We start from the raw sequence: 13928 nt of genomic DNA, 5'->3' as shown, positions 1-13928 counted from the left end.
TTTAAACCTAAGCTACCCCATAGATGTATGTATGCACTCCAATAGTCTCTGGATTCAAACTATCCCAGGACTGTTTCAACACACTCCACCACACAGATTCTGAGATAAAAAGTTTTGATTGTTAGCACAAAATCTGGAAAATTAACCACTACTACTTAATTAAAGAGCGTTATTACTCTGGATACATCCAAGATACATCGGGATATTTCCATTTCCTTAACCAAACAGCTTCCATGTTAAACACACTGTACACATGGGAATGCATCAGACAACCCCGTTTGCCCCAAAGGTATCCAACAGTCTATGGAAGACTACATAAAGGCACAACCTAACTCCACTGTTCTATGTTTATACTTGAACCCAATTTCCCTTCATAATAATTTTGCCTTAACTCAGACTGAATGCAATCCAACATGCTCCACGATTTGCACCCAAATCTACTTTTGGCCAGGCTATCCATTATGTTCTGCCTAGACAACTAATATACACCTCATTCTCCCAGAGTTTATATTCAGATACTGCAGATTAAATACACAACAGTCATTGCTTGCAAAAGCTGACCCTTTCCTCAAGGAAATTCATGGGGGTGTAATAAGATAACAGACTCAAGGCCCACCTCTCTAATTAATATTCAGACACCTATGAGACCTGTTGTACCTGATTATTCTCCATATTGAATCACATCTCGCTTTTCCTTTCCACACACATTTAATCAGAACCACACTTCGGTACACCAATTTCCTGGAATGAGGAATCAATAGGTACTCCAAGCATAATTTCACAGCTTGTTTTTGACAAATGGTACAAACCAAGTAACAAACATTGGGGTCTCTGAGGGAGTGGTATGAATGGGCTTCTAGGCAGCTTAAATTGAAAAGATGTGTGAAAAGTAAGGGGCACACATTCTCATCTCACCTCATGAAGGTCACAGAACTAGATTGACAGACTGAACCTTGCATTGTAGGTTACTGAAAATATACGATAGTGAAACTAGGTAGTTGCACGTCCCTCACTGTAGCATACTCTTTGAACCTTTAGGTCTTCCCACAGAGCAAAGGTTTGGGTTATATTGGTATAGCACTGGGCATTTAAATGCCAACGGAACTATCAGACATCCCAAATGTCATAAAGACCCCCAGACACTCACCTGTTATGCCCATTAAGTAGTTATTTTGTTAATTAACCTGCTCTCACAATACATTGTCAGTTTGTCTCAAGATAGCTGGAACTCATAAATGTTGACCATTGTGTTCCTTGTCAGCATTCTATAATGTAGAGATTTACACACTGTCACTGTTCAGGTTTGAAGCAGCGTAGTTTATTTTTATGATGTACTTGGAACTCTCTGCTTTTACCTTACATTGTGAGCCACAGCACCATGCTTCCAATAGCAAATACCTTTAGAGACGGGGTAGAGGCCACCTCTGAGGGATCCAGTTGAATGTGTACATTACTTATGCAAGTGGCTGAATCATATTAATGTCCATAAAAGGTCTAAATGCCATGGTTGTGGTCAAATCAGTTTTTGATCACCTTGATATACTTATCTCAAGCAATGTTCCAGAGTACAATAATTGGGAAATATCTGCTCAGGTTACTAGGAGCTCACCAATGCCCCTAACAACATTCCAACGTTTAACTCAAAGAAAGAGTAAACGCTTGTGTCATTTTATTATTTGGTGCTGTTATTGTTTGTCCTTTTGTCAAAACAAGATTTGCACAAACGTTTAAAACAAATGGAAGAAATGAATATAAAGGAAAGTAGAATGGAATATGGGAGAGAGCTCCCCACCGACACCACTCCCCAAACAAGCACAAAGCAGGGGATCTTACACTGTTAGCTCGTTGGGTACAAGTTGGAAGCTTCTGGTGCTGCTGGAAAAGTTACAATCATGAGCAAAGTTTCCATGTTTCAAAAAATGTTAACAAAGGTAACTTACCTGAAGCTGGGCTACAGTCATCTCAAAACCAATAAACATTATTCACAACAAATCGCTTTTCCATAACGTACAGATCACAGGATAAAAACTCACAAACTTCCACATCATTCAAACATGGTCTAAATTGTTTGATACAGCACAGTACATATCTTTGCCAAAAATAGACTTGAGTAGTTAATTGTCTCCAGCAATACTTACCAAGCGAACACGCTTGTAAGAGCTTCAGGCTACATCAAGCTTGGTTTCAGCCACATAAATAGATAAGGTGTCACACATGGGCCTAAGTGCGAAAACATGTCCACATACACCCACCACAGACACTGGGTGATTGCTCTTTGAGTAAAGGTTTTATTTGCAAAAGAGTATGGCGACACACTTTTTATTCCTAGTACAATTTTTGCGGACTTGACAAAAGAATATTCCTATCGGGTTCAACCACATTCAGTGAGTAGGCACACATATTTCGTTCCTTGACAAGGGAATGCCACAAAACACAGAAGAGGACAGCAAGGACAATGTTACTTCATGAATATGGTCTGAGAAGAAACAAACAAGAGAATGTACAACCAAGCAGGGTCTTTATTGTTAGAACATGGTTCGACTTCTGTATCTAATTAAGAGCACAAATACCAGTCTTATTGACCTTCGCATTACTACTTGAAAATTTAGGTGGGTTTAAGTAATAAGTATGCCCACTCCAATGTTATTCCTGAATAGGGTTCCCCTATGTTACTGATTCAAAGTTTACACAGTTTTCCACATTAGTAGGCACAATACTATTTGGAGAGCATGCACGACCCACACTACTGACCACAGAAAAATCACCCTGGTCAACACTGTCAAAAATGCAACTTCTTGGGAATGGTCTCACTTAGGGTACTGGCCAAGAGTACACATTCCGATGACAGACAGCTATTTTTGAAGACTAAATGTAAATACACCGGTTACTTTCAAAAAGTATATACACTTGGCTCTAAAGTATCCAAAATCCTCAAGTATATAATTGATTTTAAGTTTCAAAAGAACACAATCTAGTTCCCAGCCACAGAATAGTAGAACACGGCTAAAACATTATAGAACATGTTTGCTATAACAATGCAGCCATGGTACTCCAATTATGGTCTCACAAGCACCGACATGCCCAAAAGTATACAATAATGGGACTACATAATACGTTCAAAAGTTAATCAATCAAAGCTGGACGAGTGTCAGTCAGAGCAAAACTGAGTTTTCACTGATTGCGGCAAACAGTAATCTCAGAAGATTAACGTATTGTAAGCGAAATCAAGGTAAGCAATGCAATCATCTTCCCGGATGATGAGGTTGTTCTAATTGGAGTAGTCTTACAGCAAAATATGTCCATGACGAAACAAGTGAATTTGACCATGGCCTCATGTGATTACTTGAAGTTACTCAGACACGTAAAAACACACAGGGGATGCTAAGGGTCTGGGAAAAGCTACTCAGACATGTGCCAATTACTCAAATAGACTACAGAAACTTAGATTTAGATTTGTTTTCAACCACTTGGCTTTTGCTTTACGGAAAAGATACATTATATTCAATAGAAAGTATCATTCAAAATATATTTATGGTTATAAGAAAGGAAGGAGGAATGAAGAGAGAGAAGGACAAATATATGTGCGTGTGGCTTTTTCTTCTTCCTGGTGAAGGGGCTTTTGGACTGTATATGTTGTGCGCAGCCACAGCGCATTTGGAGCCCCCACCCCACAAAGGAAGTTCGGTGTTAGCAGTGGCAAGTGCTTTTTTGGTAATACCTCATGCTATGGGGAAACACCGAACCACCACGCTTCACAGGAGCAGCCTACCAGTTTTGGACCGTGAACTTCACGAGGGAACTGCCTGCACTGTTGGAATGTTCCGAGTCTGCAACTGTGCTGTGTGGGGGGGTGAAGGTACAGGCCAGCCGCTTTTCTCCTCAAGAACATCCAGGTGCATTGAGGGAGTATAGGCAGTGACCGCCCACTGGGGCAGTACAAACGCCTCGTGACTGCCGTTCCTGGGACCCGGAGTGCCGACTTTTGGGATACTCCCTAGTACCTGTCAGGTGTCAGCAGCCAATCGCAGCAAGACATTTTGTTTTAAAAGGTGGACATTAGCGAGCATTCAAAGACTGAAGGCATTTGAAAAAGTTTGATTACGAAACGCGTCATGCCAGAAAGCCGCGCAATAAAGTGTGCTGGACCAGGTTACCTGCGTGTGGCTTTTTCTTCTTCCTGGTGAAGGGGTTATATATATATATATATAATATATATATAAAATATATATATATATATATATATATAAAATATATATAAAATATATATATATAAAATATATATAAAATATATATATATATATATATATATATATATATACACACAAACCCCCCCCCCCCCCCGCCACTGGGTAGTTATAATTGGAACCACGTTTCTATAGGAAAGACATTTTCCAGTTTGCTTACAAGTTTGGTGCTGGTGGACAAATCTTCTTCATGTACCTCCCCCTCCCTCAATCCTTCAGCCCACAAGCTCCTTTCTGGAAAGTGTCAGCAGGGTGGTTCGTCAAGCTAGGCCCGAGGAAAAGAGGGGAGTCCCAAAAATGCTTCTTCCAAATTCATTTTTCCATAGGATGCACACCCTTTCCCTGAGCACTTGCTCAAGCAGAAAACATAACTTTGCTACCGCCTGGGAGCAGTGAAAAATGCTGCCCACTTGCTCGGGAACAAAGTGAGTGAGCCAGCACCGCTATGGTTGCTGGCTGGGGCTTTGGGGCTCCCCTCCGCAGTGCCCAATGAATAAGGCCATGTGAAGCCCTGGGTGAGCACCAACTTTTGAAAAAGGAAACACCAGCTCCTGTCAAGATGATGGCTAGTGAACCGGAAGGGCCTTGGTGCTCTCCCACGGCCACCAATGATTTCGGTAATGTGGGTGCCCGAGGTGGGCACTCATGTTTGAAAATAAATAAATAAAGGCAGGTTCACACCACAGTACTGGCTGGGGAGCTGGGCAGGGCTGTGGGTCATGAGGGCCCCTCCACCTCTTCCACCAAGTTAGGTAACAAGGGTGCACCAGGTGGGTACCCAGTTCACAAAAGAAATGCAAAGAAAAAAAAATGAATGGCAGGTGCTGCTCGTTTATTATTCACTACTCTGTTGAAGGAGCGCCCGATAGCTCCCTAGGGCTTTGTATAATATTATTATTATTATTACTAGGGGTGCCCCTAGAAGGTGCAGGGTCACCACCAACATTTTAATTTTTTTTATTTAGGGTGGGCTGCAGGGAGTGCAGCAGAGCCCCAGCAAATAAAAAAAAACCAGACAATTAGGTCTCCCAGTCATTGAATTCATGATCCCAGGAGAGCTTATCATACGTTTTTCAAAGCACTCCCAGCTGGAGTGAAGAGCCGCTTTGTGGATGTTTATAAGGCTGTAGTTTGCAGCTTGAAATGTTTTTAAAAAAATACTCAAAAATGTATTTCATGTTTTTGGTTTAAATAAAAAAGCTTTACAAAAAACAATTTGAGACAGCCATTATTATTAAACTTTTCAATGTATGAATTTATGAACTGTACATTTGATTATAGTTATTCGTGACTTTTTGACAAAGACCATAGTTTTACTTTATGTAGGTCGATGTGCTGAACCCTTAATAAAAGCCTATAAGTCCAATGCGTTTTATATTTTGACACTTTAACAAAGCCAGTAGGTCTGCCTTACTTAAAATGACACCCTTTATATTGATACTTGACATAGCCATGTGCGGAGCAGTCCTGTGTCCCTCCTCATGCGACCGAGCACGGCAGGGGAGGGGAGGGGAGACAGGTACCCGCAGGGGGCTGGGTGCAGGTCCATGCCAGAGGCAAGGCCTTGCGTTCAATCCCACGCATGTCAATAGACAGCTTAGTTTGCAATAACAAAAAAATTTGAACAACAAAGGTTAAAGCGATGTTATAGTTGGTAATTGTAATATTACTTTACATAAAAAAAAACTTTAAAATTCACTGGAAAAAAAAACAAAGGTTAAAGGGACTTTATAGTTAAGAGAAAATGTCAGTTAAAACATACCATGTTAAACAAACAAAACCACGGAAATTCTTCAGTTATTGTTATCTCAAGTAACTAGAATTCGTGCCTTTGCCATACACTACTAATGACCTCATATATTACATAAATCATGACCTGTTCTATGACGTCACTGATAACATCTGAACAACATATGAAATTAAATCATTGATGACAACTCTGTGCATAGCTGGGTGCCATGAGGCCCCTCTCGACCTAGTGACGGTACAAAGAGGATACGGTTGGCTTGTACTCCATGTTACTGGTAGGATAGTCAGACCACTTCGTCATCATATTCAGCTTTAGTACACCGTTGACGCTAGTAACCAAAGGTCAGCGTCACAGACCCAAATGCTGGGTTCTAGACACGCAACAAATCAGTATGGAGGAGCCTGCCTCTAAAGTTACCACTAACTTCCAAAAATACACACACACAGACGTGGACTTGATGAAGCACTACAACGAAACAATGCAAGACCTACTTTGCTCTATGAAAACTTAAGAGACCTAGGGACAACCCATCTTGCTTCTGGTTCAATAAAGAATTAAATGAACAAAGAAGACCACTCAGAAAGACTGAACATAGTTGGAAAAGAGACCCGATATGCACATACTCATCTTCGCTTCGAAAGAAACAGATTAAAAAAAAACAAATTCGACTTATTCAAATCACAACTTGACAGGGCCACAAACCACCCAAAACAGGCTATTTAACATAATCACGCAACAAAATGCCCCACATATTACCAAATCACTAATCCCTCAGAGGAGCTTTGTGAGAACTGCAAATTCTTTGCAGAAAAGATTGCAAGGATTAACCAATCACCCAAACCTCATTACCACCAGTACGTATAGGGCTCTCAAGGAAAAGGACCTGATCCAGAATCATGTCTATCACTCGAACATTAGATCCCAAACCCTCTGCCATCATCAAGGAAATCAGTCACCTCATAGCACCCCTCTGGACCAAAATAATCAATAACTCATTGTATCAAAGCATAGTCCTAGACTGTTGATGTAAGGGTAAGTCACATCTCTTCTGAGGAAAATGGGAGCCAACTTTAAGATCTGAAAAACGTTTGTTCCATCACTAACCCCCCCCCCCGTTCCTAGCCATAGTCTTTGAAAAATATGTACTTCACTAACTTGACCAATATATCAAAGAGTACGACCTCTCAGCATATCTTCCAAGGCAGGCTGCAGCAAAGAAACAGCTAATCTCAACATCAAGGATAACATAACCAGGTTGATGGACAAAGGAGAACCATGCCAATGCATTCCCCTGCACCCCAAAAAACATTGATGCCACTAAATCACTGGAAATAACACTTCACAAGAACTTATAAATGAAAGCAGACATCAAGGCTAATGATAAATCAGCACCACCCAGACGAAGACTGATCAAAAAACTCAAGCCATCCGTACCTGAAAAAACCTCAAAGAGGTACTACAGGCGCTCGTCATTCCCAGACTGGACTACAGGAATGCAACTTTCACCATACTCCCCAGCTTTTCGCTATTTTGCCAACTGCATATTTATTGTTAAATGTGCTGATGTCAATGAGGCCTGCAGTTTCACGTCAGAGGCCCAGGAAACAAACTGTCTTTAGGGTTGCTTTGGAGTTGTTTTGAAATGCAGGCTGTATGTGGGCTCTGCGCAATGTAAAGACAGCAGAGCCTCTTGGTGCCTGTCCAAAGAATCTCTTCCAAGCAGTGCCGGTATGTCAACAATTTAATACAGTCCTCCGCCACTCCTACTCCTTCTCAAAGCTTCTGAATTTTCCTCAGGAAGTGGAGAGAGCCAGAAAGCCAGGCATGCCCCAGTGTTTTCCTTAAAATGATAGCATCTTGAAGATGAGCACAGCTTTACATTTGTAGCCTGCTGTACTATATTTTACTGGTGTAAAATTATGGCTGATAAAACATTCCCTCATGGTGTGCAGAGAATGAGGAAGCCTCATTTTCTAAGACGCTCTGTTTGTCTTCAGTGACTGCCAAGATTTTACAGCTTTAAGTGCACAAAAAAGTATGGCAACTGTGATCCTGAGTGCCATGGGGCAAGGTATACAGAGCAAAATGCTCTGTAACCCTTTAGTTGGTTTTTCACCTTCAGGTGGCTGTATATTAACAAGCATTGGCATAGCCAATAGGTCTCGCCTTTGGGACCTTGTGTTTAGCTCGGCAGCATATTTCATGGGTGCTGTACCACAAGAGATTTAAGAGCTATAGGAGAAAATACAGTGAGCGGAGGCTGGAGTCCAAAACAGACCATTACCTCTTTGAAGCACCGCTCCAATGACTCTAGAGAGCCTGGCATAATTCCAAAGTGCAAATCCTGGTGTGCGAGCCCAGCACCTCTGTTCGTCAAATATTAACCTCAAGAGGGCTCTTGGCAAGATTGACAAATATCAGATATTTATTATTATCCGATTTCATAGAACTGATTTTATCAATTTCAAAAACTGGAATGGTGAACAGAACCACCGATCTTTCAAACTATTGCTATGTGATTACAGAACTGTGTCTGCAATAGATACATCAACCTACTGAGCTACCAGTTACGTAGACATAAAAACGGATGCATCTTGTTAAACGTAGAAACGAGAATTTGTAACATTAGCATGTAAATTTCAATAACTCAAAATAGGAATCCTGAATACGACTTGGTGTTAATCAGAGTTCGATTTTTCAGAAGGGATCATTCCATTTCATGAGTGTCCCCTCTCATGCTTTATCTCTGAACAATATTGTTAGCCAAACATGCAATAAGTAAAACAAGCGTGTCTTCCTCTTTGTTATAGAGGCTGATAACAAAACGGTCATCTTATAGTTAAAGTACATAAAAGTAAACAATACACCGTTGTTACCTTTTCTTGTCAAATCCAAACATATCCAGAAAGATGAAAATGTAAAGGTGCTTTGCAGGCAAGTAAAGCGAAGCAACAACAGGTAACGTGTTGCTTCTCTTGGGCGATGCTACTGTATTTAAACCGTGTTTAGTGTAGTATTGCCACTGTCCTGCAGATGCTTTCTTTGATCTGGCTATGCCCAGATGTGATGCTTAAACCACCTCACAAAGCGTCCGTGCGCTCTTACATGCTGTGCAGATGCGGGAAGCCTGGTCTCAGCGCCGGGTGAGTCGTTCAGCCAAGTTACTCTTGAGGGGACCTGTCTTTAGCACAGCGCCGTTAACCCAGCACAGCTCCTTCAGTGAAGTCCTGGTCACAGCCTCCGCGCTCAACTCAGTTTGTATGGAGTATCCCTAATTCACGGCTTGTTTTGTTCATGGGGAATCTGAAAACTAGGTGTGAACGGTTATGGCCAGAATGACCTGGAGGTTAAGGCACGCCTTGCAAATAACTACTGTTGCTCTGTAATAAATGCCTCTGCAAGGTGACCAGAGTTTGTATGGGCTAAGTCAAGCTGGAACCTAAAGTAAGCCCCCCTGCCTAAAATATTGACCCTTCTAGGCTTGATCTACGGGCGCCAGCTGCTGTGAGCAGGCTTTTTATCGGATGATAAATGTGACCGTAATTTCTGGGATCGGCACTGAGAGCATGGGAAGCATATCTCATTGGCAAGCCTGTGCCAGCGACGTGAAAGCCCCCTTCCTTGCCACGACTTCAGGCATCTACAACGTCAGGGGGAAACATCATTGAAAACTAAACAGAAAGACGTACACAAACACAAACAAACAAACAAGGAATACGCGTGAGAGGGAGGGAGAGCAGGAGGTGAGCCCGTGAATGAAGCGTGCGCAGTCTGCTCATTTTCCACCACTGCACTCGTGCTTGTGGCGCGCCCCTGCTTGCTCCCGCAAGGTGGATGCCGCCTCAAGCATGAGTGTGTGCTTGAAAATGAGAAGAACGACGGCTAAAGGCCCTCCTAGGCAGCGTATGCGTGCTGCGTAGGCGAGACTTAAAAAATATGTATACTTAAATGAAAAATAAATGCAAGTTAAGGTAGAAGGTAGGAAATGCACCATTTTATATTAAGAAAACTCAATTAATTAAGACCACTTGGTCTGAAAATCTTGTGTTTCAATTTGCCAGTGGGCACGGGACCCCCTTTTTGTATACACATGAGCATCCGCTGTGTTCATCAAATTAGCTGGGTACGCTTAGGATGATCAGATGAAATTAATGTACATTATAATTATAAACACGAAGAAAAGGTTTTGTTGAAGCGGTTTTGCAATTCATATTGTGTATTTTTTTTTAAACACAATTGTTATTGTTTTGTACACAGAGAAGACGGTATCGTGATAAACAACATCAGTAAAACCATCCCCTCCCAACCATTGCCCCACACCAAATACACGTACAGTGGCGTCTGCCGTTGCCCATAGTGGTATGTAGACAGTCTTCAAATGTCCAGGTGTTTGCCCCGTAAATCCTGAGAGACAGCAACCTATATCTCCTACAATCTCCTCCCACCCTCCAACCTCGAACCCACACCCCTCCCCCATCTTCCCACCCCCCTCAACCCTCCCCACCCTTGCGAACAATAAAGCCAAACACCAAAAGCCCAGACCCCCCCCCCCCCAGGCGTGTTGGAGTACTACCAATGTGGGCTGGAACCAACCATCGGCAGGTCCATCCAGAAACGGACCATCAGAAGCAGGCAGATATTGTCATCATTCGTCTCGTGATAGGGGTAGCAATCTAGGGTGTAGCCCTCAGCAGATGACGGCCCATACTATGTCACATGAGGCGCCGGGCTATGCGCGGGGGTTTCTTTGTCTTCATCCTCCGTAAGTGCGAGTTCCAGGACCAACCTTTCCCAGGCCCTCGCCCTCTCCAATGCTGGCTCATTACCTGTTCTAAGTGCTATTTGCAACCGGACCTCCCCCTCACAACGGGCCCATTTACTGAGCTCCGCTTTCCATTTCTCCACAGCTAGGATCAACCCCAGGTCAAGAAATTTGCTAGTAATTTTGTTCTTCGAGGTGTGTGGAAACCAATGTAGGACGCAGTGTGCCATGGAGGACTGTAAATCCCATTCTGTAACCTCCCGTAGGAGCTCTACCACCCCCTGCCAAAAGGAGCCAAGTGCCGGACAGGACCAAAATATGTGTTGGAAATCAGCCACCTCTGCCAGACAGCGTGGACAGGCTGCTGAGGGGGTTGGGAAATATTTATGTAACTTATCAGGGGTCAGATATGCCCGGTGAAGGATGTGAAAATGCACCAGCTGAAACCTCGCGCTGCGCGTCCCTTTCCAAGCTCTTTCCACTATACCATTCCATGCTGCCTCAGGGATCTCTGTCGCTAAGTCCGCCTCCCATTTCGTCTTCAGATCTAGTAGAGGGGACAGAGCCTCCACGGTCATACGCTTATAAAGGCACGTGATAGCCTTGACAGTCCCCGCAGCTACAACAACATACTGACAGCCCATAGCCGTAGGCGGCTCAGTCACACCCAGCCCCCAATGCCTACGTATCACCGCCGACAACGCCGCATGTATTAGGAAGTCCCCTGTAGGTAGATCAAATCAATCTCTCAGAAGGTCAAAGGGCATCAACGAGCCGTTGTCATATAAGTCACCTATAGTCGCCAACCACTGCTGTTCCCAGGCTTCCAAGCGTTGCCATGTGCCTCCATGCGGAAGTGCCCTACACATTTTTAGTGGGATCTCGGGCGCATACGGGACCTTTATTCCCCCCCTTCGCAGGTATCTATGCCAGCATTTCCTGGCCGTGGAAAATTCCTGAGAGAGGTGCAAATCTCCCATCGGGAGGCATAGGACTATCCGAGACAAGACCTGAACGAGCCCCGCCGGTTCACCGGACTCGCCTTCTTCTCTCGTGGCTCTCGCAACCCACTGCGTAAGCCACTGCAGCTGAGCCGCCAGATAGTATGTCTCATAATCTGGTACCGCCAGTCCTCCTTCTGCTCGGGGTCTCAGAAGCATGTTGTGCGCCACCCTGTGTCTGCGTGTTGTGCGCCACCCTGTGTCTGAAAAAAGTAGAGCAGTCTCGGCAGGGTCACCATCTTAAGGAGCGCCACTCTCCCCGCCAATGACAATGGGAGCGTACCCCAGAAATCAAAGTTCGCTCTAGTGTTCCTGATCGTCTTCCCTATATTTCCTTCTAGAATGTCCCTCCTGTCATGGTAGACTGCCGTGCCCAGATAGGGAAGACATCTCCCCTCCCAGGTCACCCCTTCAGTCGAGCGCTGACACTCCCCCCGCTTTCGAGTCGGGAATAGATACAACTTTGCCCAATTAACTTTGAGGCCAGCCACCGCACTCAACGACTGCAGGAGAGATTTCGCTCCTCGCAGGGAGTCATCAGTATCCGCCAAGAACAGCAAAAGGTCATCAGCATACAGCGCTATGTGATGCACTTGCCCGTAAATATCCAGACCATGTTAAGCCTGGCCCAACCTAGCCCGCGCCGCCAAAGGCTCCACCGCTATGGCAAACAATAATGGGGAGAGGGGGCAACCCTGGCGAGTGCCTCTACCCACGGCGCATGTCTCAGAGATTACTTCTCCCGTTCGAACCCTAGCCGTAGTGTTCTGATACAGGAGAGCCGTCCAACTCACAAACTACGGGCCCAATCCCACTGCGCGCATAACATGAAAGAGGTAAGGCCATTCTAAGCTATCGAAAGCCTTTTCAATGTCAACAGCAATCACCGCCGCCTCATCCACGTCATAGGTGTCAGCTTCCAAAACATGCAGGAGCCTTCGTATATTAAGCGCGGTATTGCAGGACGGGATGAATCCGGACTGATCTACATGAATTAATGTGGACATGTGGGGGAGTAAACGCGTCACCAGTATTTTACTCAGGATTTTATAGTCCAGGTTGAGCATGGACAGCGGGCGATATGCCGACCTGTCCCAGGGCTGCTTGCCCGGTTTTAACAGTGGAACAATGATCGCCTCTGGTAGTCTCTGGCAATCTACCCAACCTCTTAGCCTCATTATAAAGCCACGTCAGCCAGGGCGCCAGGAGGTCGATGTAAGTAAGATAAAATTCCACAGGGAAATCATCCGAGCCTGGCGTTTTATTCCGTGCCATACTCTTAATGGCTACCCTCACCTCGCTCACCTCTATTTAACCACCCAGCAATTTCACATCTTCCTCCTCCAATTCCGGCAAGCACACCCCTCCTAGGAATATTTGCAAGTCGGCCTCCGATGGTAGGACCCTACTGCGGTATAGCTCTGTATAATAATCGAAAAACAGCTCATTTATCCCTTGTTGATCAAACCGGGCGACACCCAAATGATCTCTAAGCTCCAGAATAACCGAGCCTCGGCGAGCCGGGTTGGTCAACCAGGCCAGGAGGGCTCCCGTTTTTCTCGTTCCGAGTGCGCCCGTGTAAGATAGGACTTGTAGTCAAAACAACGGAGACGTTCTACCATTGCCGCCGTAGCTTCCCTAGCCTCCAATAGGGCCTCCTGTTTATCCGGCCGTTCCGGACGCTCTTTCTCTAGGGTGCGTAACCTCTCGTCTTCCCGGCGGATATCTTGCAGTAAGGTCTTCCGAGCTCCCGATACCGTTGCAATGCATCTCCCTCTCACTACCGTTTTGAAGGCATCCCACTCAATGGTGGTTAATCCCGCGGACCCCTCATTAATTTGAAAATAGGTTTCTATACTCGAGGCTATCGTGGTTCTGAAGACTTGATCCTCCAGCGCCTCTGGGCGCAGTCTCCAGGTGGGGATTCTTGGGCGACGCTGTGACCACTTCATCTGGACTAGCAGCGGGTTATGGTCAGAGATCGTGCGTGTGAGATACTCACTAGTGCATACCTCTCCATGCACGTCAGGGGAGCACAAGAAAGCATCTATGCGAACATGCAATTCGTCGAGGGCGGAAAAGAAGGAATAATCCCTATCTAGTGGATGGTGAGTCCTCCAGGAGTCATCAGTCCCCACTGTCGTTGCCAGGCAGAACACGCAAGCGCCAGT

The 13928-nt window shown here is 44.7% G+C and overlaps 1 protein-coding gene across 22 annotated transcripts in view; it reads right to left on the bottom strand.

The window, feature by feature from the left end:
- Nucleotides 1–13928, bottom strand: part of ANKS1A (ankyrin repeat and sterile alpha motif domain containing 1A) — a 1080152-nt gene that overhangs the window by 270746 nt on the left and 795478 nt on the right. For 9 of the 22 annotated variants that reach the window (XM_078644288.1, XM_078644282.1, XM_078644277.1 and 6 more), the window contains one exon: nt 1834–1875. The exons of 10 other annotated variants lie outside the window; for them this stretch is intronic. In XM_078644288.1, the coding sequence (XP_078500414.1) occupies nt 1834–1875 (42 nt within the window). The remainder of the gene's footprint in view (nt 1–1833; nt 1876–13928) is intronic. 3 more of the 22 variants (XM_078644289.1, XM_078644294.1, XM_078644278.1) reach the window with 1 other exon arrangement.

Source organism: Lissotriton helveticus, chromosome 5_1 (assembly GCF_964261635.1).
Source record: "Lissotriton helveticus chromosome 5_1, aLisHel1.1, whole genome shotgun sequence".
NCBI classification, from domain to species: Eukaryota; Metazoa; Chordata; class Amphibia; order Caudata; family Salamandridae; genus Lissotriton; species Lissotriton helveticus.
The sequence above is the reverse complement of the archived record's forward strand: the minus strand, read 5'-3'. Positions and strand labels throughout refer to the sequence as shown.